This window comes from Rana temporaria, chromosome 4 (genome assembly GCF_905171775.1).
Source record: "Rana temporaria chromosome 4, aRanTem1.1, whole genome shotgun sequence".
In the NCBI taxonomy this organism is placed as follows: domain Eukaryota; kingdom Metazoa; phylum Chordata; class Amphibia; order Anura; family Ranidae; genus Rana; species Rana temporaria.
Window position 1 is genome coordinate 264097397 of NC_053492.1, and position 25287 is coordinate 264122683.

A 25287-nucleotide genomic window follows, 5' to 3' on the forward strand; every position below is an offset into this window, starting at 1 on the left:
TTATGAGACATTACTTTATTTAAAGTGGCATGGAGCTTTTTAAAATTGTATTAATAATCCACACTATTCAATAGAGATTTAACATATATTAAATATACATGTATTATGTTTCCATATACAGGAAAATCACTTGTTAAATAAACATTGGATCCACGTTTTTCAGTGAAAGAAAAGACTGCATTTTGAAGTCAAAATCAATAGGTCTTCTCTGAGGTTCTTTATATTTGCGAGTCATCTTGTCTCCCAGATAAGTAATCAGATCACAACACTCCACAAATTTCTCTATCTTCTTCTTGTATTTGTTCCGGATATAATCTGAATTGCGTGAATTGTATGCTACAAAAAAAAAAAAAAAAGCACTTGGTATTAACATTTGGCGATGTTAATATATGAAAACAGTGAGCCTCAATTATCAAAGCATTTGAAGGAAAAAGACAATTTTTTTCAGTGCAGGTCTGAAATGTAACCAATACATTTTTTGGTTGCCAATAGCAACACGCTCTGGCTTATAAAAATTGATTTTTCGATATCCACAATAAAAATGCAGTTGATTATCCAGCAGCAGTAAATACCACACACAATCTACTCTAGTCACAACAGAAATGGAACACTTTCTGATTAGCTGCTTTGGGTTAGGGGCCGTACACAAAGGCCGAATATTGGGCAATATCGTCGGTTCAATAGAAAATCAGCCAACATTTGGCCCCCCATGTACGGCAGCCGATCTGACAGAAGCTGGCCAAATGTCTGGCTTCTGTCGAAAGGGCCAAAAAAAGTCTGCCGATTAACATCCATTGCTCTCAGCAAATAGCTGTCCATTTACAGTCCCCCTGTCAGAATCCAATAGCTCAGAGGGGGAGATGGCTGTACTAAAATCAGATTGTTAGTACAGAATCTCCTCCTGAGCTCTTCAGGGTTATTTTTTCCAGCCCACTAGGTTGAACAGGAGAAAAAAAACGGATAGTGTGTACCAAGCTTTACTGCTCTCTTGTGGGAAAGTCTTCTGTGTTATATAATTGCATACTATTAGAATATATCACTTTATATAAAGTATGGCAAGTCTAATGAAAATTGTAACTTAGAATTGCTTATACTATCTTTAAAATTTGGTACGTGTTAGGTTGAAATACAGGAGTCTTTAGTTGTACTTGAAGAAATGTAAAACTAAACAAATTCACCCTATTATTTCTTACCTTTGAGGTGATAGGCGATATATAACAGAGCAGATCGTTTTACGCTTAGAAAAGGATACTTAGGCTTTAAACAGCCTACATCATTTAAAGCCTTTATTAAAGCAGTGGCTGCTCCCTGAAAATAAATAAATAAGAAGTACATCAGAATAAAAAACATTTTCATTTTCTTTCTGTGAAAATACATTGTACATAACCAATGCATGTCAATTAGGTGTCAGCAAAAACAGAGGAAACTGAATGTGGAGCATGAGTTTGAACCCATCCATAGAAATGAATGGGGAACACAGCAAGTGAAGGGCCCAGGTGGGACTGTGTTGAAAAAAAAGCTGAGCAGCCCTGCAGGTGAGTATTTTTCCATGGAGAAAACATTGTGGAGGGGAGTACAGTCCATAAATAAAAACTTCAGTAAAAGTAAAGTTGTAATGATATTTGGTAAGACCAATACATAGCCTTTGATGACTCCAGTTATATTATTACTAGGGCTGGGGAAATTAAAGATTAACTCCTCGATTAATCTAATTTTTTTGATCGATCAAAATTCTTGACATCACCGGACAGCCTGGACAATGAGACTTGCCCTGCTGGATGCGAGCAAACTGCACCCATTGGATTGAGGTACCTTTGCATCTGTGGAGCAGGAGGATGCATCAGGCTCCATCAAGGGAAGGGGGCAAAAATAACCATTGTTATTTTTAGTTCTTCAATAAAATGCGATCATGTCTGCTTCCAGAAAATGTAAACACTCTGGTATGTCTGTGCGACTGGCTAAAGTGATGCCTACTTGCCTACTATAAAGTGACTGACAGTCAATATACCAGATACGTTTTATAATTAAAGTTAAACTAACTTTCTACGTTTTTCTTAAAGTTTAATAAGAAAAAATTACTTGCGTCAGTTCTACAATTTCAATTTAAAACATTTGTGTGAACAGTGACGTTAAGTCATGGATTGTGGAAACTAACTAGTGTCGGGTGATTGTATATAGTGTATACCACATTCACCACTGACTAATGCAGAGTTGCAATGCAAGGAGATCAGCTAAAAGTAGTTGGATCTGTATGTGCGTTATAATTATTCGAAATTAGTCGATTAATCGATTTAAAAAAAATCGATTAATCAAACACGAAAATTTTAATCAGCAACAACCCTAATTATTACCCATGCACTAAATAGATTTTTTTTTAATTCTTCGCACTACCTATATATTGCAACACAGAGACAGACACAATTAATTAATTAATTCCATGCTCCCTGGTTGACAAGGGGGGTGGTAGAATTTTATTAGATAAAGTATAATAAACCTATACGTGTGTCAGTTTATTTCTATAGAAGCAACACTGGCGGATTTCACTTTTTCAAAGTAGAAAAATTGCAGCTGTATATCATGATATGAAGAAAGTAGGACCCCTTTCACACTGGAGCGTATTGCAGGGGCTATATAGCGTTACAAATAGCGCCTGCAATACGCCCTTAAAAACCTGTCCCTATTTACTCCAGTGTGAAAGCCAGAAGGGCTTTCACACTGGAGCGGTGCGCTAGCAGGACGGTAAAAAATGTCCTGCTAGCCGCTTTTGTTTACCACGATACGTAAATCAGCAACTCCAGCGCTGTAAGAGGTGATTTCACCACCACAGTTAAAAACAAAATGGTGCAAGTATGCCCATCATTAGAAGTGGATGGATGAAGGGAGGTATTCTAATGGTGGGCATAACCACCGATCAATCTTTGTTCAGCCCACAGGCTGCATGAAAAAAAAAAATAGATTACAATATCTGCCCAACAAGGACCAGCAATGTACTGGTATGTTGCTGGACTTTGAGTGGTTATACCAGAATGATACCTGTGGGTTTAATCCTAGCAGCTAATTAGCCTCTAGACTGCTTTTTTTCCTCTGGCTCTCCTGTCCCAACAGGGAACCTGATAATGCAGCCGGTGGTTCTGCCAGCTGACTATAGAGCTGATCAGAGACCAGAAGGGCTCCAATTATCTCTATGGCCTTAGGAACCGGAAGCTAGGAGCATTTCATGACCTAGATTTCACTGTATATAAACAGCGCCATTGGGGAATTGGGCCATTTGTGGTCAGATGCTTTGAGGGCAGAGGAGAGATCCAGGGTCTTAAAGCGGTTCTCCACCCTAAAGTGGAGTCCCGCTGATCGGAACCCTCCCCCCCTCCGGTGTCACATTTGACACCTTTCAGGGGGGAGGGGGGTGCAGATACCTGTCTAAAGACAGGTATTTGCACCCACTTCCGGCCACACGCTACGGGCAAAAGACGGGTTTTTCTGACTTCCCGTCTGTCGCCCGTTGTGTGCTGGGAACACTCGGCTCCCAGCACACAGCGTGTGAGCCAATCGGCGGGCGCAGCGCGACTCGCACATGCGCCGTAGGGAACCGGGCAGTGAAGCCGCAGCGCTTCACTTCCTGGTTCCCTCAGCGTGGATGGCAGCAGAGAGAAGAGCGATCGCTCGTGCTCTGCTGCGATCAGCGCTGGACTCCAGGACAGGTAAGTATCCTAATATTAAAAGTCAGCAGCTGCAGTATTTGTAGCTGCTGGCTTTTAATATTTTTTCCCCATGGCACATCCGCTTAAAAAAAAAAAAAAAAAGTACCCGTCACTACCTATTGCGATCATAGGGGATGTTTACATTCCCTGAGATAACAATAAAAATTATAAAAATAAAAATGAAAAGGAACAGTTTAAAAATAAAAAGCAACAATAAAAAAACAAAAAAACATGTTCTCCCCCTGCTCTTGCGCCTAGGCAAACGCAAGCGTTGGTGTGGCATCATATGTAAACAGCAATTGCACCATGCATGTGAGGCATCACCGCGAAGGTCAGATCGAGGGCAGTAATTTTAGCAGTAGACCTCCTCTCTAAATCTAAAGTTGTAAGGACTTTAAAAATGTATGTAGTATTTTAAAGCATGTCGTGTTTGGTATCCATGTACTCAGCCCAAGATCTTTTTTTTTTTTTTTTATGTCATCAAACATTTGGGCAATATAGTATGTTTTAGTGCATTAAAATAAAAAAAAAAGTGGGTTTTTAAAAAAAAAAAAAAGAATTTTTTAAAAAATCACTGCGCAAAATACGGTGTAAAAAAAATGCAACACCCACAATTTTAACCTGTAGGGCTTTTGCTTTAAATATATATATATATATATATATATATATATATATATATATATATATATAATGTTTTGGGGTTTAAAGTAATTTTCTTCCATGTAAACAAAAAGTGGTTAGAAGAGTGGGTGATGCGTGATATAAGCTTCTAAATGTTGTGCATAAAATGCCAGGACAGATCAAAACCACCCCAAATGACCCCATTTTGGAAAGTAGACACCTCAAGCTATTTGCTGAGAGACACATTGTTTTTCTTTGTCACTAAATGATATATTGCACAAACATGCCATGGGCATATGTGGAATTACACCTCAAAATACATTCTGTTGCTTCTCCTGAGTACGGGGATACCACATGTGTGGAACTTTTTGGAAGCCTAGCCGCATATGGGACCCTGAAAAGCAATCACCGCCTTCAGGCTTTCTAAGGGTGTAAATTTTTTATTTCACTCCTGACTGCCTACCACAGTTTCGGGGGGCCATGGAATGCCCAGATAGCACAAAACCTCCCCAAATGACTTCATTTTGGAAAGTAGACACCCCAAGCTATTTGCCGAGGGGCATGGTGAGTATTTTGCAGATCTTGCTTTTGTCAAAGTTTTGAAAAAATAAAAAAAATTTATTTTCTTTCTTAATTTTCAAAAACAAATGAGAGCTGCAAAATATTCACCATGCCTCTCAACAAATACCTTGGGGTGTCTACTTTCCAAAATTGGGTATTTTGGGGGGTTTTGTGCTATCTGGACATTTCAGGGCCTCCATAACTGATAGGTAGTGAGGAGTAAAATCACAATTTTACGCCCTTAGAAATCCTGAAGGCAGTGCTTGGTTTTCGGGGTCCTGTACATGGCTAGGCTCACAAAAAGTCTCACATGTGGTATCCCCGTTCTCAGGAGAAGCAGCAGAATGTATTTTTGGGTGTAATTCCACATATGCCCATGGCATGTGTGAGCAATATATCATTTAGTGACATGAAGAATTAATTCCGGACGTCTGCACTTCCAAAAATCCTTTTAGTAAATCCTCATATGACAAGTGGTCGACAGATGGAGCAGGGGACAAAAAGGTAGATGAGTTTCGCACAAATATCAGCACTTAGTCATTACCTATTGGAGCTAGACACCACAATCACCTATATACTGCTCTAATATGTTATCATTAGGTTACAGGGTAACTAACCAATTAAAATTTGTAATCAGCTGGTGTTACAAAGAAAACCAGGCTAGAATACACGGTACTTGCACTCAAATCTGAAGTAAAGAGTTCGGTCCAAATCCACTGCCAGAAAAAATCTGATAAACCAATTTATCTCGGAGCAAGCTCGACACATCAGTCAAAATCATTGTATATTTACAACTTACACAAAATAGAAAACATGTATACACAATGAAGTTTTAAAATGATTTTAAAAACAAAGTGTTAGAACATCATGAGGACCAATACTGGCATATTTCCAAAGTATGTGCATAATCTCGAATGAACGTCAATGAAAAATAAAAATAAAAAAATAAATATACAAAAAAAATATATATATATATATATATATATATATATATATATATATATATATATATATATATATATATATATATATATATATATATATATATATATAAAATTTATCTTCCTATAGCGCGAACCGGCGTATAGCGCGCACCCATACTCTAGAGGGAAATTCCTGGGGAAAAAAAATGTATTACTTACAGTTTGTCGGTGTCTTGCCCGGCGTCCATCGGCGGCCTTGTCCGGTCCGGCGTCTGTCTGCGACCTCGGTGGTGTCCTCCCCGCTTCTCCCGCGCTGTCTCTGAGCGCCGCCGTCGACATATACCGAGCACAGTACGCTCGGCTCCTCTCGCATAAAGGCTAGGAGGTGGCACAGGGCGTGACCGCGAGCGCGGCCAAGCATAGCCGAGTGTACCCGAGTGTACTGCGCACGGTATATGTCGACGGCGGCGTTCAGAGACAGCGGATCGGCTTATAACGCGCACCCACGATTTTCCCCTTATTTTAAAGGGGAAAAAAGTGCACATTATACGCAGACAAATACGGTATATATATATATATATATATATATATATATATATATATATATATATATATATATATATAAATAATTAATGCATAGAAGAGAAATAGGTGCGAATAGACAGCAGACAACGTTTTTCTTAGCTAGTTTAGCTAGTATTTCTCTTCTACACATCAAATACACACACACACACATATACATATATACACACACACACAGTATATATATATATATATATATATATTTTCTTATTGTTGTTCATTCGAGATTATGCACATACTTTGGGAATATGCCAGTATTGGTCCTCATGATGTTCTAATACTTTTTTTAAAATCATTTGTTCAACATCAACTTCATTGTATATATACACATATTTTCTATTTTGTGTATGTTGCTGTAACCATACAATGATTTTGACTGATGTGTCGAGCTTGCTCAGAGTTCAATTGGTGTATGAGATTTTTTTTTCTGGCAGCGGATTTGGACCTCTCAGCAATTTCCTTGGGGTGTCTACTTTCCAAAATTGGGTCATTTGTTTTTGTTTTTTGTACTGCCCTACCATTTTAGCACCTCAAGAAATCATAGGCAGTCAAACTAAAAGCTGCATTAACCACTTAAGGACCGCCTCATGTAGATATACGTCAGCAGAATGGCACAGGCAGGCACATCAACGTATATATACGTGCCCTGCTTGACGTGGGTCGGGGGTCCGATCGGGACCCCCCCCCGTACATGCGGCGGTCCCCGTGGCTTCAGGAGCGATCCGGGACAACGGCGCGGCTATTCGTTTATAGCCGCTCCGTCGCGATCGCTCCCCGGAGCTGAAGAACGGGGAGAGCCGTGTGTAAACACGGCTTCCCCGTGCTTCACTGTGTCGGCGCATCGATCGCGTCATCCCATTTATAGGGAAGACACGATCGATGACGTCATTCCTACAGCCACACCCCCCTACACTAGTAAACACATACACAGTGATCCCTAAATGTTACAGCTCCCCCTGTGTTTAACTCCCAAACGGCAACTGTCATTTTCACAATAAAGAATGCAATTTAAATGCATTTTTTGCTGTGAAAATGACAATTGTCCCAAAAATGTGTCAAAATTGTCCGAAGTGTCCACCATAATGTCGCAGTCACGAAAAAAATCGCTGATCGCCGCCATTAGTAGTAAAAAAAATAAAAAAAAATGCAAAAAAACTATCCCCTATTTTGTAAACACTATAAATTTTGCGCAAACCAACCGATAAACGATTATTGCGAATTTTTTTTACCAAAAATAGGTAGAAGAATACGTATCGGCCTAAACTGAGGAAAAAAAAATGTTCTATATGTTTTTGGGGGATATTTATTATAGCAAAAAGTAAAAAATATAGCATTTTTTTCAAAATTGTCGCTCTATTTTTGTTTATAGCGCAAAAAATAAAAACCGCAGAGGTGATCAAATACCACCAAAAGAAAGCTCTATTTGTGGGGGAAAAAAGACGCCAATTTTGTTTGGGAGCCACGTCGCACGACCGCGCAATTATCTGTTAAAGCGACACAGTGCCGAATTGTAAAAACCCCTTGGGTCTTTAGGCAGCATTTTGGTCCGGGGCTTAAGTGGTTAAATTCCAGAAAATGTACCCTACTTTGTAGACGCTATAACTTTTGCGCAAATCAATATATATACGCTTATTCACATTTTTTTTACCAAAGACATGTGGCGGAATACATTTTGGCCTAAATGTATGACAGATGTAAAATTGAGTTTATTGGATTCTTCTTATAACAAAAATTTGAAAATATATATTTTATCAAAATTTTCGGTCTTTTTCCGTTTATATCGCAAAAAAAAAAAATCAGAGGCAATAAAATACCATAAAAAGAAAGCTCCATTTGTGGGGGGGGAAAAAAGAATGCAAACCAATTTGTTTGGGTACAACATTGCATGACCGCACAATTACCAGTTAAAGCAGCGCAGTGCCAAATTGTAAAAAGTCCTCTGGTCATTCAGCAGCCTAATCCTCTGGGGCTGAAGTGGTTAACCTATAGTAAATAGCAAGTTTATGTTTGCAAACAATGTTTATGATTAACCACTTGAGACCCGTGCTGTAGACGAAAGACGTTCACAGCGCGGCTCTCAAGTGCCGGGTGGACGTCCTGTTTACATTCCCTGTGCGCGCCGCTGGGGACGCGCAGCGGGGAAACACTGTGCCCGGTGCATCGCTGGGAAGCCGATGCGTGTGCCTGGCAGCCGCGATGTCCGCCAGGTACCCGCGATCGGCGGTGACAGCAGGGACGTGGAGCTTTGTGTGTAAACACAGAGCTCCACGTCCTGTCAGGGAGAGAGGAGACCGATGCTGTGTCCCTTGTACATAGGGACACAGCATCGGTCACCTCCCCCAGTCAGTCCCCCCACACACAGTTAGAACACACCCAGGGAATACATTTAACCCCTTCCTCACCCCCTAGTGTTAACCCCTTCCCTGCCAGTCACATTTATACAGTAATTAGTGCATTTTTATAGCACTGATCGCTGTATAAATGTGAATGGTCCAAAAATTGTGTCAAAAGTGTCCGATATGTCCGCCGCAAAATCGCAGGCCTGACAAAAAAAAAAAAAAAATAGCAGATCGTCGCCATTAATAGTAAAAAAAAAAAAAAAAATCATAAATCTATCCCCTATTTTGTAGGCGCTATAACTTTTGCGCAAACTAATCAATATACACTTATTGCGATTTTTAACAAAAAATGGAGTTACACTTACCGGTAACGTCCTTTCCAGTAGTCTTTCAGGACAGCCACAACTTGAGAGATAGGCTCCTCCTCTTCCTTAGGAAACACTGCACAGCCTTTAAAATCTCTCCTCCCCCTGCTAGACCTCAGTTTTTATACGAGCACTCCGGTCCGCTGGGGAGACACAAGAACATGTTAGTAATCCATAGTTTAAACATCAATATCATACTATGTTCCTGGATTAAAAACCCATTCTTCCAACTTTTCGGGAGGGTAACTAGGGCTGTCCTGAAAGACTACTGGAAAGGACGTTACCGGTAAGTGTAACTCCATTTTTCCCTATCAGTCTTTCAGGACAGCCACAACTTGAGAGGATAATCGAGTACTTACAAATTAGGGTGGGACCACGGCTTGCAAGACTTTTCTCCCAAAGGCTTGTTCACCTGCTGACACCAAGTCTACTCTATAATGCTTGATGAAGGTGGCGTAGCTGGACCAAGTTGCGGCTTTGCATATTTGATCTGGCGTCGCTCCAGCCCTCTCAGCCTGAGAAGTAGCCACCGCTCGAGTAGAGTGTGCCTTTATTCCTGTAGGGACTTCCCTACCAGTCAAGGAGTAAGCCTGCCCAATAACTAGTCTAAGCCATCTAGCAATTGTGCGCCGAGACGCTTTTTGTCCCTTTCTAGTCCCAGAAAACAAAACAAACAAAGAGTCTGACTTCCTAAAACCCCGAGTCAGCTCCAAGTACTGTAGGATGCATCTCCTAACATCTAGTGTACTAAACTTAAATTCCCTTTCACCTGAGGGATTGGAACAAAATGAAGGTAACACAACCTCCTGGCTTCTATGAAACTTAGAAGCCACTTTCGGAAGGAAAGCCGGATCGGTTTGAAAAACAACCCGATCTGGAAAAATTACACAAAAAGGAGGACGAATGGACAGGGCTTCCAATTCACTGACCCTCCTGGCAGTAGTCACTGCAACTAAAAAGACTGTCTTAAACGTTAAATCCTTTAACGAACACTTGTCTAAGGGTTCAAAGGGCAACCCTGTTAGCACCTGTAAAACTAGTGATAGATCCCACTTGGGGAAGGGAGGTCCCTGAGAAGGTTTCTGTCTGGACAAAGCCCTAAAGAACCTGATGATCCAAGGATTGGAGGCTAGAGGGCTCTCCAGAAACACACTGAGACCTGGCTTTTAAGGGTACTCACTGACAAGCCTTTATCCGCTCCGCACTGAAGAAACTCTAGAACGGACTTGTGGCTTTGTGCTGGAAAGGAAAATTCCTGGCACCAAGTATTAAAACTAAGCCAAACTTTTCTATAGATAGAACGCGTCTCCTTCTTCCTACTGTTAAGAAGGGTGGCAGTCAGTTTGTCCGAAAAACCTCTGGACCTCAGCAAGGACTCCTCAGTAACCACGCCGCAAGGTTCCACCTGTGTACCTGTGGGCATAGAACTGGACCCTGCGAGAGGAGATCCTCTCGAAGAGGAAGAAAAAGAGGGGGTTCTGTGGTCAGTTGCTTGAGAACCGAAAACCAAGCCCTCTTGGGCCAGTGGGGTGCCACAAGGATAAGTGAGGTGTTCTCCAGCTGAAATTTTCTCAGGACCAGTGGTAGAAGAGCTGGGGGTGGGAAGGCGTAACAAATCCCGAATCGCCAGCTCTGGGATAGGGCATCTATCCCTCTTGCTCCCTCTCCCCTGCCCCGAGAGAAAAACCAATGTGTTTTTGCGTTCTCCCTGGACGCGAAGAGGTCTATCTCCGGAGACCCCCATCTCTTGACCAAAAGATGGAAGACCTCCTGATTGAGGGACCACTCGTCTTCCCTCAGTTGACTTTGACTGAGGAAATCCGCTGTACTGTTTTCTATCCCCCTTAGAAAAACTGCTGATAAGGACAGGGTGTTTGTTTCGGCCCAGCGAAAGATTCTTGTTGTTATGGCCGACAGGGCTACACACCTGGTGCCACCCTGTTTGTTCACGTAGGCCACGGCCGACGAATTGTCTGACCTCACCTGGACGTGGTGTCCTCGAAGTCTCTCCTGAAAGAAGATGAGAGCTAAACCGATCGCCCTCAGCTCCTTCCAGTTGGAGGAATGTTTCAGCTCTGCCACTTCCCAAACACCCTGTGCTGGAAGTACACCCAGGTGAGCCCCCCAACCTCTGCCGCTGGCGTCTGTGGTGACAATCAGTGGAGACCGGATATGCCATAGACGACCCTGCGACAAATTGGTGATCTTCCTCCACCACCAGAGGGATCTCTTTACCTGACTTGGGACCTGTACCAGGACGTCTAGGCGTTCTAAGCTGTGGTCCCAGACTCTGAGTACAAAGGCCTGCAGGGCCCGAAAGTGAACCCCTGCCCACTGGACTGCCGGTAGAGTGGACGTTAACAGCCCTAGTGTTGACATCAGGAATCTGATTGAAACCTGATGGCTGCCCTGGAGGGCAGATACCGATTTTTCTAACTTTAGAGCCTTCTCTAATGGAAGGAAGACCCTTAGAAGGGTGGAGTCCAGGGTGTACCCTAAATAAGGAATGCGCTGCGATGGTATTAGACTGGATTTTTCCAGGTTTAACAGCCAACCTAGGTCCATAAGGGTCTTTTTGGTTAGTTCCAGGTCCCTGGATACTTGTTCCGGAGAAGCTGCAAAAAGAAGCAGGTCGTCCAGGTAAGCTATTATACCCACTCCCTGAAGACGCAGAAAAGCTATAGGTTCCGCCAGGACCTTTGTGAACACACGGGGTGAGGAGGATAGACCGAATGGCAAGGCCTGGAACTGTAGGTGCACCACCAAAGTTCCCAAGTCTATCGCTAGCCGTAGAAACTCCTGAGACCCCTCTGCAATGGGTACGTGCAGGTACGCGTCCCTGAGGTCCAGGGAGACCATAAAGCAATTCTGTGGTAGGAGGGCCCTTACCGTGAAAATTGACTCCATACGGAATCTTTTGTATGTTACAGACTTGTTCAGCGGTTTCAGGTTTAAAATTAACCTGTACTTGCCGGAGGGTTTCCTTACCACGAAAATGTGGGAGTAAAAACCTATTTTCTCCTCCCCTTTTGGGACTCTGCAAACAACATTTTGGACCTCCAGATCCCTCAATGCCCCCACTAGAGCCTCTGCTTTTTCCTTGGCTCTGGGAAGTTGAGTGACCAGGTACCTCTGCGGCGGAAGGGATGAGAACTCCAGGGAATACCCCCTTCTCACTATCGCCAAGACGTACCTGTTTGGGGAAAGGGACTCCCATTGTGGGAGGAAGGCCCCCAACCTTCCCCCCACTCTGATCTGGGAGTCATTGTTTTTTGGGGGGCTGGTCAGGTGGGCGAAAAATCGCTCCTCTTCCCCTACCCCTGGGTGTCCAGATCCTTTTTTGAGTCTCTGGTTTCGGAACCCCTGTCTGTCTCTGGGGACGAAACCCTCTCCCTTTTAGTGGAGTTTTACGTTTAAACGGAAAAGATTTTTTCTTATCCGCCGTGCGGTCTAAGACTGACTCCAGGTCGGGACCAAATAGGAGATCTCCTGTAAAGGGAATCCCACATAACTTGGACTTGGACGCAATGTCTCCTGACCAAGTCTTGAGCCAGAGAGCTCTTCTGGCAGAATTAGCCAGAGCTGCTGACCTGGCTGACATGCGGACGGATTCTGCTGAAGCATCCGCAATGTAGGCTACCCCCTTTAAAATTGTGGGGAAGGAAGCCAAAATAGTGTCCTTGTCCGTATCCGCCTCAATATGTTCTTGGATCTTTGAGAGCCAGTGCTCTAAATTACGGGCCACTACTGTAACTGCTAATTCTGGTTTTAAATTGCCAATTATGGACTCCCAAGCTTTTTTTAGCAACGAGTCCATCCTTTTATCCATAGCATCCGTCAGGTTGCCCATATCTTCAAATGCCAAATCAGTCTTTTTAGAGACCTGGGAAAAGGCCGCATCTAATTTGGGCATCTTATTCCAAACGGACGTGGAATCTTCCGCAAAGGGAAACCTTCTCTTAAGGGATTGAGAAAAGAAAGGCTTTCTTTCAGGGTCCTGCCACTCCTTCTTAACAGTATCAACCAGAAGTTCGTGCACTGGGAAGACCCTGCCCTTGTGTTCCCTCAGACCTTTATACATCTGGTCATGGAGACTAAGAGGTTTATTATCCGTGTGAATGCCTAGGGTCGTGTAAATGGCACCTAGCAATTCCTCAACCTCATCAAGAGATAGCTTATATCTGGAAGACTTTTTGGACTCACCGTCCTGGTCTTCTTCACCTGACTCTGCCTGCGAGTCGGAAGCAACATTCTCCAATAAGGAGTGTTGCCCCTGAGAAGGGCCTGCAAAATCAACTGCCTCCGCTGAAGGATCAGGAGAGGCAGGTGCAAGACCCTGAACATCAGGGTGGGTTGTAACCTGTGTGGGTACCAGGGGGGGTTGCACCCTTTCAAACAAGGTTTTGAAAGAGGAAAAGGTAGAGGCTAGTTCCTTAACTTAACTTTTTTTTTTTTTTTTAAAAACAACAACATGGTTACAACCCTTTGGGAAGCACTAGACAGACACTACTGCTAGGTGCCCTGCTGCCTTTCCCTCCTCTCCCCCAACCACCACGGGGAAGCAGAGGAAGGAAAAAGACACAGCCTAAGGTCTTGGGAAACCCTCCCCAGGAAACCCTTACCTTGGGCTGGCTGGAGGTAGCGTCCCTGGTCGGGTCCCGTTCCGGAGAAGTCACCAACATTGTGGGGTGGTTGCGCTGTGTCTAACTCATCCCAACGAGTATCCGACACCTCCAGCAGGACGCGTGGGTCTCTATCAGCGCCGCGACCCGGAACCGGAAGTCGTGGGTCAAAGGGAATCCTTTCCGAGGCGCACCGGAAGTGACGTCGCCCGCCACTCGGCCCGCGATTTTCAAAAAAACAACCTGCGGCCTGAAATCAGGGTGCCCGGAGCTGAGTTCCCCCGTTGCGGTCCTGTGGACACGATAGGGACCCCCCACAAGCCATCTGCCGTGCTCGACATGGGTTGGGGTGCGTTTTTGGCGGTAAGTCTTCGCCCAATCTTCTCCTTTAGGAAGCCCTTGCCTCCCATATAGAAAAAACTATGGCCACAGTCCCCTGACTGCACTGCCCTGGTTCCTCAGCAGTGTCTCCCCACCGGAGGAAACACTAAGAACTGAGGTCTAGCAGGGGGAGGAGAGATTTTAAAGGCTGTGCAGTGTTTCCTAAGGAAGAGGAGGAGCCTATCTCTCAAGTTGTGGCTGTCCTGAAAGACTGATAGGGAAAATATGTAGAAGAATACGTTTTGACCTAAACCGAGGAAAAATTTTTTTTTTTTTTTTTTTTAAATTGCGATATTATAACACAAAGTTAAAAATTTTGTTTTTCTTTCAAAATTTTCTGTCTTTTTTTGTATATAGCGCAAAAAATAAAAACCGCAGAGGTGATCAAATACCAACAAAAGAAAGCTATTTGTGGGAAAAAAAATATAAAAATATAATTTGGGTATAGTGTTGTATGACCGCGCAATTGTCATTAAAAAGGCGTCAGGGCTGAAAGCTGAAAATTGGTCTGGGCACGAAGGGGGTTTAAGTGCCCAGTAATGAAGTGGTTAATTAACTTTTCAAAAATTAAGTTGTGCTAAAATGTTTAACAAAAACCGAGTGGTGCTAGCCAGGAAGATGCTACACAAAAAAAGTTAATATTGCCATACGATCCCCATAAAGAAATAAAAGCTTCCATAGTGTAAAATCTTAATGGTAGTTTAATAGGTAGAAAAAGTATTGCACTTGCAATCAAGTTGAATAAAGCATAAAAAAACACAACCGGCTGGATGTTTTTATGCTTTATATATTCAACTTGATTGTAAGTGCAATACTTTTTCTACCTATTAAACTACCATTAAGATTTGACACTATGGAAGCTTTTATTTCTTTATGGAGATCGTTTGGCAATATGCACCTTTGAGTGGTGCTATCCAGGAAGACGCTGAGACCATTGCTGTGTGTACCAAAGGCCAGGCTGGGTATTTAAAGGGGTTGTAAAGGTTCGTTTTTATTTTCTAAATAGGTTCCTTTAACCACTTCAATACAGGGCATTTTCACCCCCTTTCTGCCTAGACCAATTTTTAGTTTTTAGCGCTGTTGCACTTTGAATGATAATTGCGTGGTCATGCAACACTGTACCTAAATGAAATCTTTGTTTTTTTTACCCCACAAATAGAGCTTTCTTTTGGTGGTATTTGATCATCTCTGCGGTTTTTATTTTTTGCGCTATAAACAAACAAAGAGACAATTTGAAAAAATATATATATTTTTTACTTTTTGATTTAATAAATATCACAATTTTTTTTTAATTCCTCAGTTTAGACTTATACGTATTCTTCTACATATTTTTGGTTAAAAAAAAAAAACACGCAATAGGCGTATATTGATTGGTCTGCGCTAGGGTTGTCCCGATACTAGTATCGGGACCGATACTGAGCATTTGCGTGAGTACTTGTACTCGCACAAATGCTCCCGATGCCTGACCCGATCTCAGTACTATAAATCGTTATACTACATTACAATCCGTATGTTATATTCATTTGTTACCTGTTCCAGATATCCAGTTAAAGGAAGAGACGTTAGCACAATTGGCTCCATCTTTGGTGGCAGTTTAGATGGAAGTGTGTGGTTCCAATACTGTTCTGGGAATCTAGAAACAAATCGACAAGGGTTATGTTTGGTGATTGCTAGTCTCTTTATCCCACTGCTGAAATTTATTGCACATTTTTGTATACTTCCTCAGCTGCTAGAAGCAAGTGGTGAATAACTTCAAGGGCAGAAAAAGCCAGCTTGGGACTCTGGGCATTCTTTCAATGAAAACATACCAATAGTCATTATATAATCCCTGTTGGAAGGTCAGTGGGAAAAGCTACTCTAAGTGGAGCATAAATCGAACATACATAAATTACAGTAAAAATGTACTTGCCTTTAGGATGATCGTGTTGCTGTGTTGTACAAGTGTATAACAGTGACCTAAAGCAGTGGCGGGACATCTACAGCTCAGGGCCAAGATGCCGCCCCCCCCAAAACATTTTAGCAATAATCTTTACACTTACCCCTATGAATAAATTCCCTTTGCAAGCCAAAATTGTTCCCAAACGAAAAAAATTCTCCTTCTTCCAGACATAGGCGTGTGCAGCCTATTGCATTAGGGTGTGCACTCAAAGCTCAAACACACGTGTGTCTGTGTCTGTGTGTGTGTGTGTGTGTGTGTGTGTGTGTGTATATACACATATATACACACACACACACACACACACAACTATATTGTTAAAAGTATTGGGATGCCTGCCTTTACACACACATGAACTTTAATGACATCCCAGTCACAGCTGACGCTCCATAGAGTTGATACGGTCTCAGCACGGCAATTCACAGTTGTCCAGCGGGCAGATCTCGGGAGAGCATGGGGCTACACAAACACTGCACAGGTGATTAGGGTGGTTCCAGAACAAATCCCCCTCAAAGCTTAAATCCTTTCCCTCCCCAAACCCCCCGTCCTAGCACAAATCCTCTACCGCTTAAATTTCCCCTCTCCCCCTTATTACCCCACACACATACATACATACATACATACATACATACATACACACACACACACTCTAGAATATCAATGGCAAACCTAATATATAAAGTGCTCTAGTGACAAATCTAAATATCAATAAAGTGTGACTATGCACATTATAGTGCAACATATAAAATATTATAATATCATCATCTGTCATAAAGAAAGTCCAATGCAGAAGTGCTCAAATTGTCTACGCAAACGTGTTCCCATGCACTCAAAGTGCTATGTGCAAGGTGCTGTTGACAAGTTCACGTAAAAAAAAGGGTTGACATAAAATTATATATGAAGTCTATTCAAAATTTAAATCCAAAACAACTGGTGATAGCAAGCATGTCCTTGTGTCCACTCAGGTGCTCCCCCTTCAGTATATGCGCTCACCTTAGAGCGTGTGACCTTGCAATTAAGCCTGGTCAAAACACACATATGAACCACCTCCGGGTTCAGTGATTGTATTGGGATCCTGGACTGGTTGCTGGCACATTTTCCACATGTATATGATAAAAAAAAGACTAGATAATGTGATATAGTTTACACTCCATTTATTAATAACAATTAACCCCTTCTTTAGGACACTCACTCACTCTTTAACAGACCAAATGGAATGCTGTGTCCGCTGAACGAATATGTATTTTCCTTGCTGAGACCGATCCACTGCCTCCTACAGCGTCCTGATCTACTCCCCAACATGTGTCGATACAGGTGTAACCTGGGGGACAGGTAGCAGGTACAAAGCTCCCTGGGATGAGCAGTCCTTCAGGCATAGATACCAAATCCAGTGAGGTAGTGACAAACAGTACAGTGTTTATTGGTGATATATACAAATTGATATACAGATGCTGTATAGTGTTTCGGAAAAACAAACAAAAAAATTGCCAAACAAAAACCTAGCCATGTCTCGGTACAAACTACACAAATATACAGGCCCTCACTACCAGGCTAAGCAACCCTACAGCTTGTCAGCTTCCACATAAACTGCTCAATAGTTTTCACAAACCTGTTGCTCTCAAAGACCGAAGTTGTCTGATAATCCCAGGCAGAGAGCGAAAGCAGTCTGTCACAGGCGAGTAAAAATTTTTCCTGGGAGAGAGGACCAAGGTCCGAACTGGACCATGCATCAGAGATCCCTGAATGTATGAGAGGAGCCTGGAAGATGTATAAACCCCAAACAGGACTTTTTCTGGCTCTCTGGGATGCTCTGCTACACCGGGAATGTGACGTATCTTCCTCAGGGGGACGGTTGCTCTGTCAACCAATATATAGTATTACGGCAGCCATTTTCTTGTAGACCACAGACATTCTATTGTCTGTGGCATCTAGTTCTAATCTCAGCATCAATGTATTATCCCCGTTAGACCCATTGTATGCGAAGTAGAGTCACTTACATCCAGGTTTGGGGAATATATTGATATACATCTACAACCTCTCGTTAAAGGGGCTAATTAAACACAAAGCACACCTTAGAGGCAACCTTACAGAGTGTGATGAGTCTGAAGCATTATGGGTGGATCTGCATACAAATTTGCATAGTTCAAAGTTATTCATTGGAGTTTGTTATAGACCACCCAATGTTAATGAGGAGGTGGAGACTCAGCTCCTTGCACAGATGGAAAGGGCTGGGACGGTGATAATAATGGGGGATTTTAACTACCCAGAAATTAACTGGAGTAATGGCACTGCTGGGACAGTTAAAGGTCAATAATTTATAAACCTATTGTAGGACAATATTATGGTCCAGCTTATTAAGGCCCCAACTAGGAATGATGCTCTGTTGGACCTGGTAATCTCAAACCATGCAGAGTGTATTACTGATGTTCAAATAAAAGAACACCTGGGTAGCAGTGACCATAACATCATTTCATTTGATGTTAGCTGCAAGCAAAAACCACATACGGAAAGATAAAAACACTTAATTTCAAGAGAGCAAAATTTCCAAGGATGAGGGCTGCTCTCCAGGACTTCGACTGGAAGAGAATATTGGCATCAATGGGCACAGAACAGAAATGGGAATTCCTCAAAAAGACTGTTTGTGAACTCACTGCAAAGTATATTACCATGGGCAAGAAGTTTAAAAGGCTAAAAATAAAACCTTTGTGGCTCACGGCCAAAGTTAAAAAAACTATAAGAAAATAGCTTTTTAAAAATAAGAATGAAAGAACATTAGTGTCCTTTAAATGTTACAAAGAATATAACAGGATATGTAAAAAGGAAATCAAGGATGCAAAAATTCAAAATGAACGACAGATTGCAAAAGATAGGACAAACCAAGAAATTCTTCAGATATATCAATAGTAAAAAGGTCAAGTCTGACAAAATAATCTAGATTGGGTGACTGGGGACAAAGAGAAGGCTAATGTATTACTTTCTTCAGCTCTGTGCATACAAAGGAGCATGGGGGAGCTCATGTCCATAATTGGGTTGGTAGTGATAAAGCCCCAAATGATACACAATGGCTCAAAAGTGATATGGTCCAGAAATATTTAGACAGAATAAAGGTGGATAAAGCATCTGGACCAGATGGCATCCACCCACAGATCCTAAAATTGAGCTCTGTCATTTCAAAGCCACTGTATCAAATTTTTAGGGACTCAATGACAGGAATAGTACCACTGGATTGGCGCAGACCCAATGTAGTGCCGATATTTAAAAAAGGGAACAAAGTCTTTACCAAGTAATTATAGACCTGTTAGTTTAACTTCTATAGTTGGGAAGATACTGGAGAGATTAATAAAAGACCACATAGAGGAGTTGCTGGAAAAAAAAAAAAAAAAGATTTAAGCAACAGACAGCATGGATTCATGAAAGACAGAAGTTGTCAGACAAATCTGATTTCTTTCTATGAAGAGGTAAGTATAACTCTGGACAGAGGCGTGGCTGTGGACGTGATATACCTGGATTTTGCAAAGGCGTTCGATACAGTTCCCCACACACGGCTCATGTGTAAGGTAAAGTCTACAGGATTGGAAATATCAGTTTGTAAATGGATAGAAAACTAGCTAAAAGACAGAATTCAGAGAGTCGTGGTTAATGATTCTTACTCTGAATGGTCTAAGGTTATCAGTGGTGTACCCCAAGGTTCAGTGCTGGGACCCTTACTTTTTAATATCTTTATAAATGATATTGGGTCTGAGATCAAAAGTAACATTTCTGTCTTTGCAGATGACACCAAGCTATGCAGTGGAATAACGTCTTTACAGGATGTCTCCAATTTACAAGCCGACCTCAATGCTCTGTCTAATTGGGCGACTGAGTGGCAGATGAGGTTTAATGTTGATAAATGTAAAAGTTATGCACTTGGGGGCTAAGAATATGCATGCATCATACATACCAGAGGGAGTACAACTGGGGGGATCGGTAGTGGAGAAGGATCTGGGGGTTTTGGTAGATCATAGGCTCAATAATAACATGCAATGCCAAGCTGCAGTTTCCAAAGCGAGCAAAGTCCTTTCTTGTATTGAGAGGTATGGACTCCAGAGACAGAGATATCATTTTGCCCCTGTACAAATCATTAGTAAGATCTCATGTGAAATATGCAGTTCAGTTTTGGGCACCAGTTCTCAAGAAGGATATCGGGGAACTGGAGAAAGTGCAGAGAAGGGCAACCAAACTGATAAGAGGCATGAAGGAGCTCAGCTATGAGAAAAGATTAGAAGAACTAAATTTATTCACTCTTGAGAAGAGGAGAATAAGGGGGGATATGATCAACATGTACAAATATATAAGGGGTCCAAATAGTGAACTTGGTGTTGAGTGATTCACTTTACGGTCAACACTGAGGACAATGGGGCACTCCCTTTACTACTGCACTACTTTACTTCTAGAGGAAAAGACATTTCACCTCCAAATACGGAAAGGTTTCTTCACAGTAAGAGCTATCAAAATGTGGATTAGACTCCCTGCAGAGGTGGTTCTAGCCAGCTCAGTAAAGTGCTTTAAGAAAGGCCTAGATATTTACCTACAGTTGTATTCAAAATTATTCAACCCCCACTGAAACTGATTGTTTTGGCCAGTTTGACATTGATTTTGATCATTCAGTCATCCTGCTTACAAATTAAATCAAAGAGGCACGTGTAGGTCAGACAAATATAACATAACATTTATAATGAAATAACCACAAATGTCTTTTCTGTGCTCACATCATTATCAGATTTATTCAACCCCCAAGTGACATTCAATCTTAGTACAACATCCTTTTACAGTTATAACAGCTTTTAAACGTGAAGCATAGCTTGACACAAGTGTCTTGCAGCGATCTACGGGTATCTTCGCCCATTTGTCATGGGCAAAAGCCTCCAGTTCAGTCACATTCTTAGGCTTGCGCACTGCAACTGCTTTCTTTAAGTCCCACCAGAGGTTCTCAATCGGATTTAAGTCTGATGACTGCGATGGCCACTCCAAAATGTTCCAGCCTTTAATCTGCAACCATGCTCTAGTGGACTTGGAGGTATGCTTGGGATCATTGTCCTGTTGAAAGGTCCAACGTCTCCCAAGCCTCAGGTTTGTGACGGACTGCATCACATTGTCATCCAATATCTCCTGGTACTGAAGAGAATTCATGGTACCTTGCACACGCTGAAGCTTCCCTGTACCTGCAGAAGCAAAACAGCCCCAAAGCATGATTGACCCCCCGCCATGCTTCACAGTAGGCAAGGTGTTCGTTTCATCATAGGCCTTGTTCTTCCTCCTCCAAACATAGCGTTGATCCATGGGCCCAAACAGTTTCATCAGTCCACAGAACACAATCCCAAAACTTCTGTGGTTTGTCCACATGACTTTTGGCATACTGCAGTTGACTCTTCTTATTCTTTGGAGACAGCAAGGGGGTGCGCCTGGGAGTTCTGGCATGGAGGCCTTCATTACGCAGTGTGCGCCGTATTGTCTGAGCAGAAACTTCAGTACCCACATCTGACAACTCTTTTCTCAGTTCCTCAGCAGTCACAAGGGGACTCTACGCTTCAGGTAGCGCACAGCAGTCGAAGTCAGCATCTTCTTTCTGCCACGACCAGGTAGCGTTTCAACAGTGCCCTTTGCCTTGAATTTGCGAATGATGCTTCCTATGGTGTCTTTTGGTATGTTTAACATATTTGCAATCTTCTTATAGCCATTGCCCTTCCTGTGAAGAGTAATCACCTCTTCTCTTGTCTTCCTGGACCATTCTCTTGACTTCACCATGTTTGTAACCACACCAGTAAATGTCTAGAAGGAGCCGAGTATCACAGTCATTTTAAAGCTGCCTAATTAATGCTTATTAGGCTTTATTGCTGCTCCCTGACATCCACAGGTGTTTTCAATACCTGATTGAAGAACAGAGGTTCATTGAAGTGTATTCAGAGTGGTAGTCTTTAAGGGGTTGAATAATTGTGTAAATGAAGAATTTACAAAAGAAACATTTACTACTGTATTACAAAACCGATTGATGTCATTTTAGTTGCATATGGTTCTTTAAGAAGTCCTTGTAGGATTTCATTCTGAATACAATTACAAATGTACACTAAATTCCCTAAAAACCTTTACAGCATTGGGGGGTTGAATAATTTTGAACACAACTGTATATGTACATAATAACTGGGTACTAAAATGTATAGGTAAAGTTGATCCAGGGTAAATCCGATTGCCTCTCGGGGGATCAGGAAGTAATTTTTTCCCCTGCTGTAGCAAATTGGATCATGCTTTGCTGGGGTTTTTTGCCTTCCTCTGGATCAACTGTGGGTATAGAATTTTATCAACCTGACTAAATATGTGACTATGTAACTATGTGATAGAAGTGGAGATATTGTGATGGCCACAGCCGATGTGGCTTCTTTATATACAACCATTGATCACCAGGGAGCCATGAAAGCAGCTAAATGGGCTTTGAAAAAAAGAATACTAAACATGGAGAGTAAACAACGCAGGTTTATTTTGAAAGGCTTAGACTTTTTACTAAAGCACAGCTATTTTTTGGCTATGGGCGCTAAATTTGTGCCCAGTGTTGCCAATTTGTAAATGGAAAAATGGAAGGAGGAGGTGGTTTTATATGATCTGGACCAAAGGATTTTATTGTATAGACATTTTATCGATGATATATTGTTAATTTGGAGTGGAACCAATGAAGATGTAGAAGGGTTCTTACAATCAATGCATGACAATGACCGCAACATTACGCTATCATGGGATATCAAAGAGAGTGCAGTGGAACCTCAGATTGCGAGTAACGCGGTTAACGAGCATTTCGCAATATGAGAATTTTTTTTTTAAATATTGACTTGATTTGCGAGTGTTGTCTCGCAAAACAAGCAGGATTCAAGTCTCTGCGGTGTGCAGTACCACATTTGGCTAGAGGTGCGGAGGCACCGCTGACACTCAAAGCCGTTCGGAGATACTCGGAAACACTCAGAAATACTCCGTTCCCGAGCCTTTCCAAGTGCAGCAGAACGATCTTCGAGTATTTCTGAGTCTCTCCGGCGCCCCCCCCCCACCTCTGGCCATATGCAGCATTGCATGCCATAGAAGTCGTCAATGTGAAATTAATCATCTTCGTTTCTATGGGGAAATCCCTTTGATATGCAAGGGCTTTGGATTACAAGCATTCTCCATGGAACGGATTATGCTTGTAATCCAAGGTTTCACTGTATACACTTCCTGGATCTAGAGATCGGAAAACATCCCCCGAGGCATATAAACCAAAACTTACTTTATTTATACCCACATCTAGCTGTCACCATAGGCCCTGGATAAATAATAATATACCCAGAGGACAGCACATGTGAATTAAAAAGAATTGCACTAGGAATGAAGACTTTGAGGTACAAACAGAGAAATTAAAAGAGCTGTAAAGGAAAATGTTTTTTCACCTTAATGCAATCTATGCATTAAGGTGAAAAAACATCCGATGCTGCCGCCCCCCCTCGAGCCCCCGTTATACTTACCTGACCCCTCGAAAGTCCCGCGTGGTCCCGATATCCTCTTTGCCGCTCAGCCTGGCCGCTGATTGGCTAGAGCGGATGAATTGAGAGCAGCGCAGCCATTGGCTGGCGCTGCTGTCAATCACATCCAGTGATGCGGCGCACCGAGGGGCGGGGCCAAGCGATACAGTGAGCGGCTATGGCCCGCAATTAGTGACCACCATGCGAGCTCTCGCATGACTGTGGTGACTAATTGCAGGGAGGACCAGAGACAGCCGCCAAGGGACCCCAGAAGACATGGATCGGGGGCACTCTGTGCAAAACTAACTGCACAGTGGAGGTAAGTATAACATGTTTGCGATTAAAAAAAAAAAAAAAAATTCCTTTAGTGACCCTTTAACGAAGATGTTTATGGAAAAGAGTTATCAGGCAGATTTTTTGGAAGTCGAGAAAGGAAAAATCTGAGATGCAGAAAGGGAAAGCCTATTAAAGTACAAAAATGTAAGTGACATTAGTAATGACCACATGGGGACCTGCATAGTCTTAGACTATAATCAACAAAACAGAGATGTGGAGAGGATCATTAACAAATATTCGGGGGATCCTAAAACAAGACAACTAAAAGAAAGCTTGCCAGACAAACCAAAGATAGTCTATAAAACGTGCCCCAAATTTGAGGGATAAATTAGTGCAGAATGTTGTTGAGTCACTTCCGCCCAGGCCAGTGATGTTTTGGGACATTAAGGGCTTTCAAAGTTGTGGCAGATGTTGAAGCTGCACACGGATTCCAAATAACATTAGGAAAGTGAAAAAATTTACTAACCCTTACACCCAACAATCATACACTCATAGTGTCATGTGACACTATTGGAGTGGCATACGCTATAAAATGCCCTTGCAATTTAATCTATGTGGGTAGAACTAAAAGGGCATTAAAAGTTAGAATGGAAGAGCATGTAAGGAACATTCGCAAGGGCGTTGACAAGCATTTTTTATCAGTGCATTTTATGGACAAACAGAAACGTAGAAGGGGTGCAATTTTGGGAAATGGAGGCCCCGACACGTTAATGGAGGGGTTCAAATTTCATACGGAAGATCAGCAAAAAAGAATCTTGGTGGATACACCAATTGGGGTCTTTGTGTCTTAGTAACAATTAACCCTATAGTAGTCAAGTAGAGAAGTTATTCACCACGGTATGTGACCTATGGGCGTATTACTGCACCAAGTTTTAAAAGGATTTTATATTCTAGCGGGTCTGCAATCCTTGAAACCCAGGTGGCAACTAATAAGATGCAGTACCATTAAGTGTGCCCCAAGTGACCATCATACTAATATTGCCAAGCAGCTTTGCACAAATCCTGGGAAGAGTCATAGAAATGGGGATTTAGTTAACAGTCCTGCATAGGACACTTATGTATAATATATATATATATATATATATATATATATATATATATATATATATATATATATATTGTGACAGGAACAGGTAAATCTGGGGGTGTTGTCACAGACGGGAGATACATTTCTGCCTTGTTTAGAAAATTTACAAATTACTATCAGGTGTCGGCTGCAGTAGGCTGTGCCGGACTCCATAGGTAGGTTCCTGTGTTATGAAGGTAGACGGCCCAAGTGGCCAGGGTTTGTTTTAGGTTTTATTTTGTTTATGCCGTTTTGATGCTTGCACTTGTTTCCAGCAATATGGAAGAATAAACCATAATCCTTGTTTTTCAACCACCCACGGCTGCCTCTCTGTATAATT

At 42.2% G+C, this 25287-nt stretch overlaps 1 protein-coding gene across 3 annotated transcripts in view; it reads right to left on the reverse strand.

Annotated features, from left to right (window-relative positions):
* AK9 (adenylate kinase 9) overlaps positions 1-25287 on the reverse strand; it is a 209406-nt gene continuing 184119 nt past the window's right edge. For all 3 annotated transcript variants that reach the window (XM_040350222.1, XM_040350223.1, XM_040350221.1), the window contains 3 exons: positions 15623-15725; positions 1194-1308; positions 1-336 (listed from right to left, as the gene is read on the reverse strand). In XM_040350222.1, coding sequence (XP_040206156.1) covers positions 134-336; positions 1194-1308; positions 15623-15725 — 421 coding nt within the window. In that variant the 3' untranslated portion in view covers positions 1-133. The remainder of the gene's footprint in view (positions 337-1193; positions 1309-15622; positions 15726-25287) is intronic.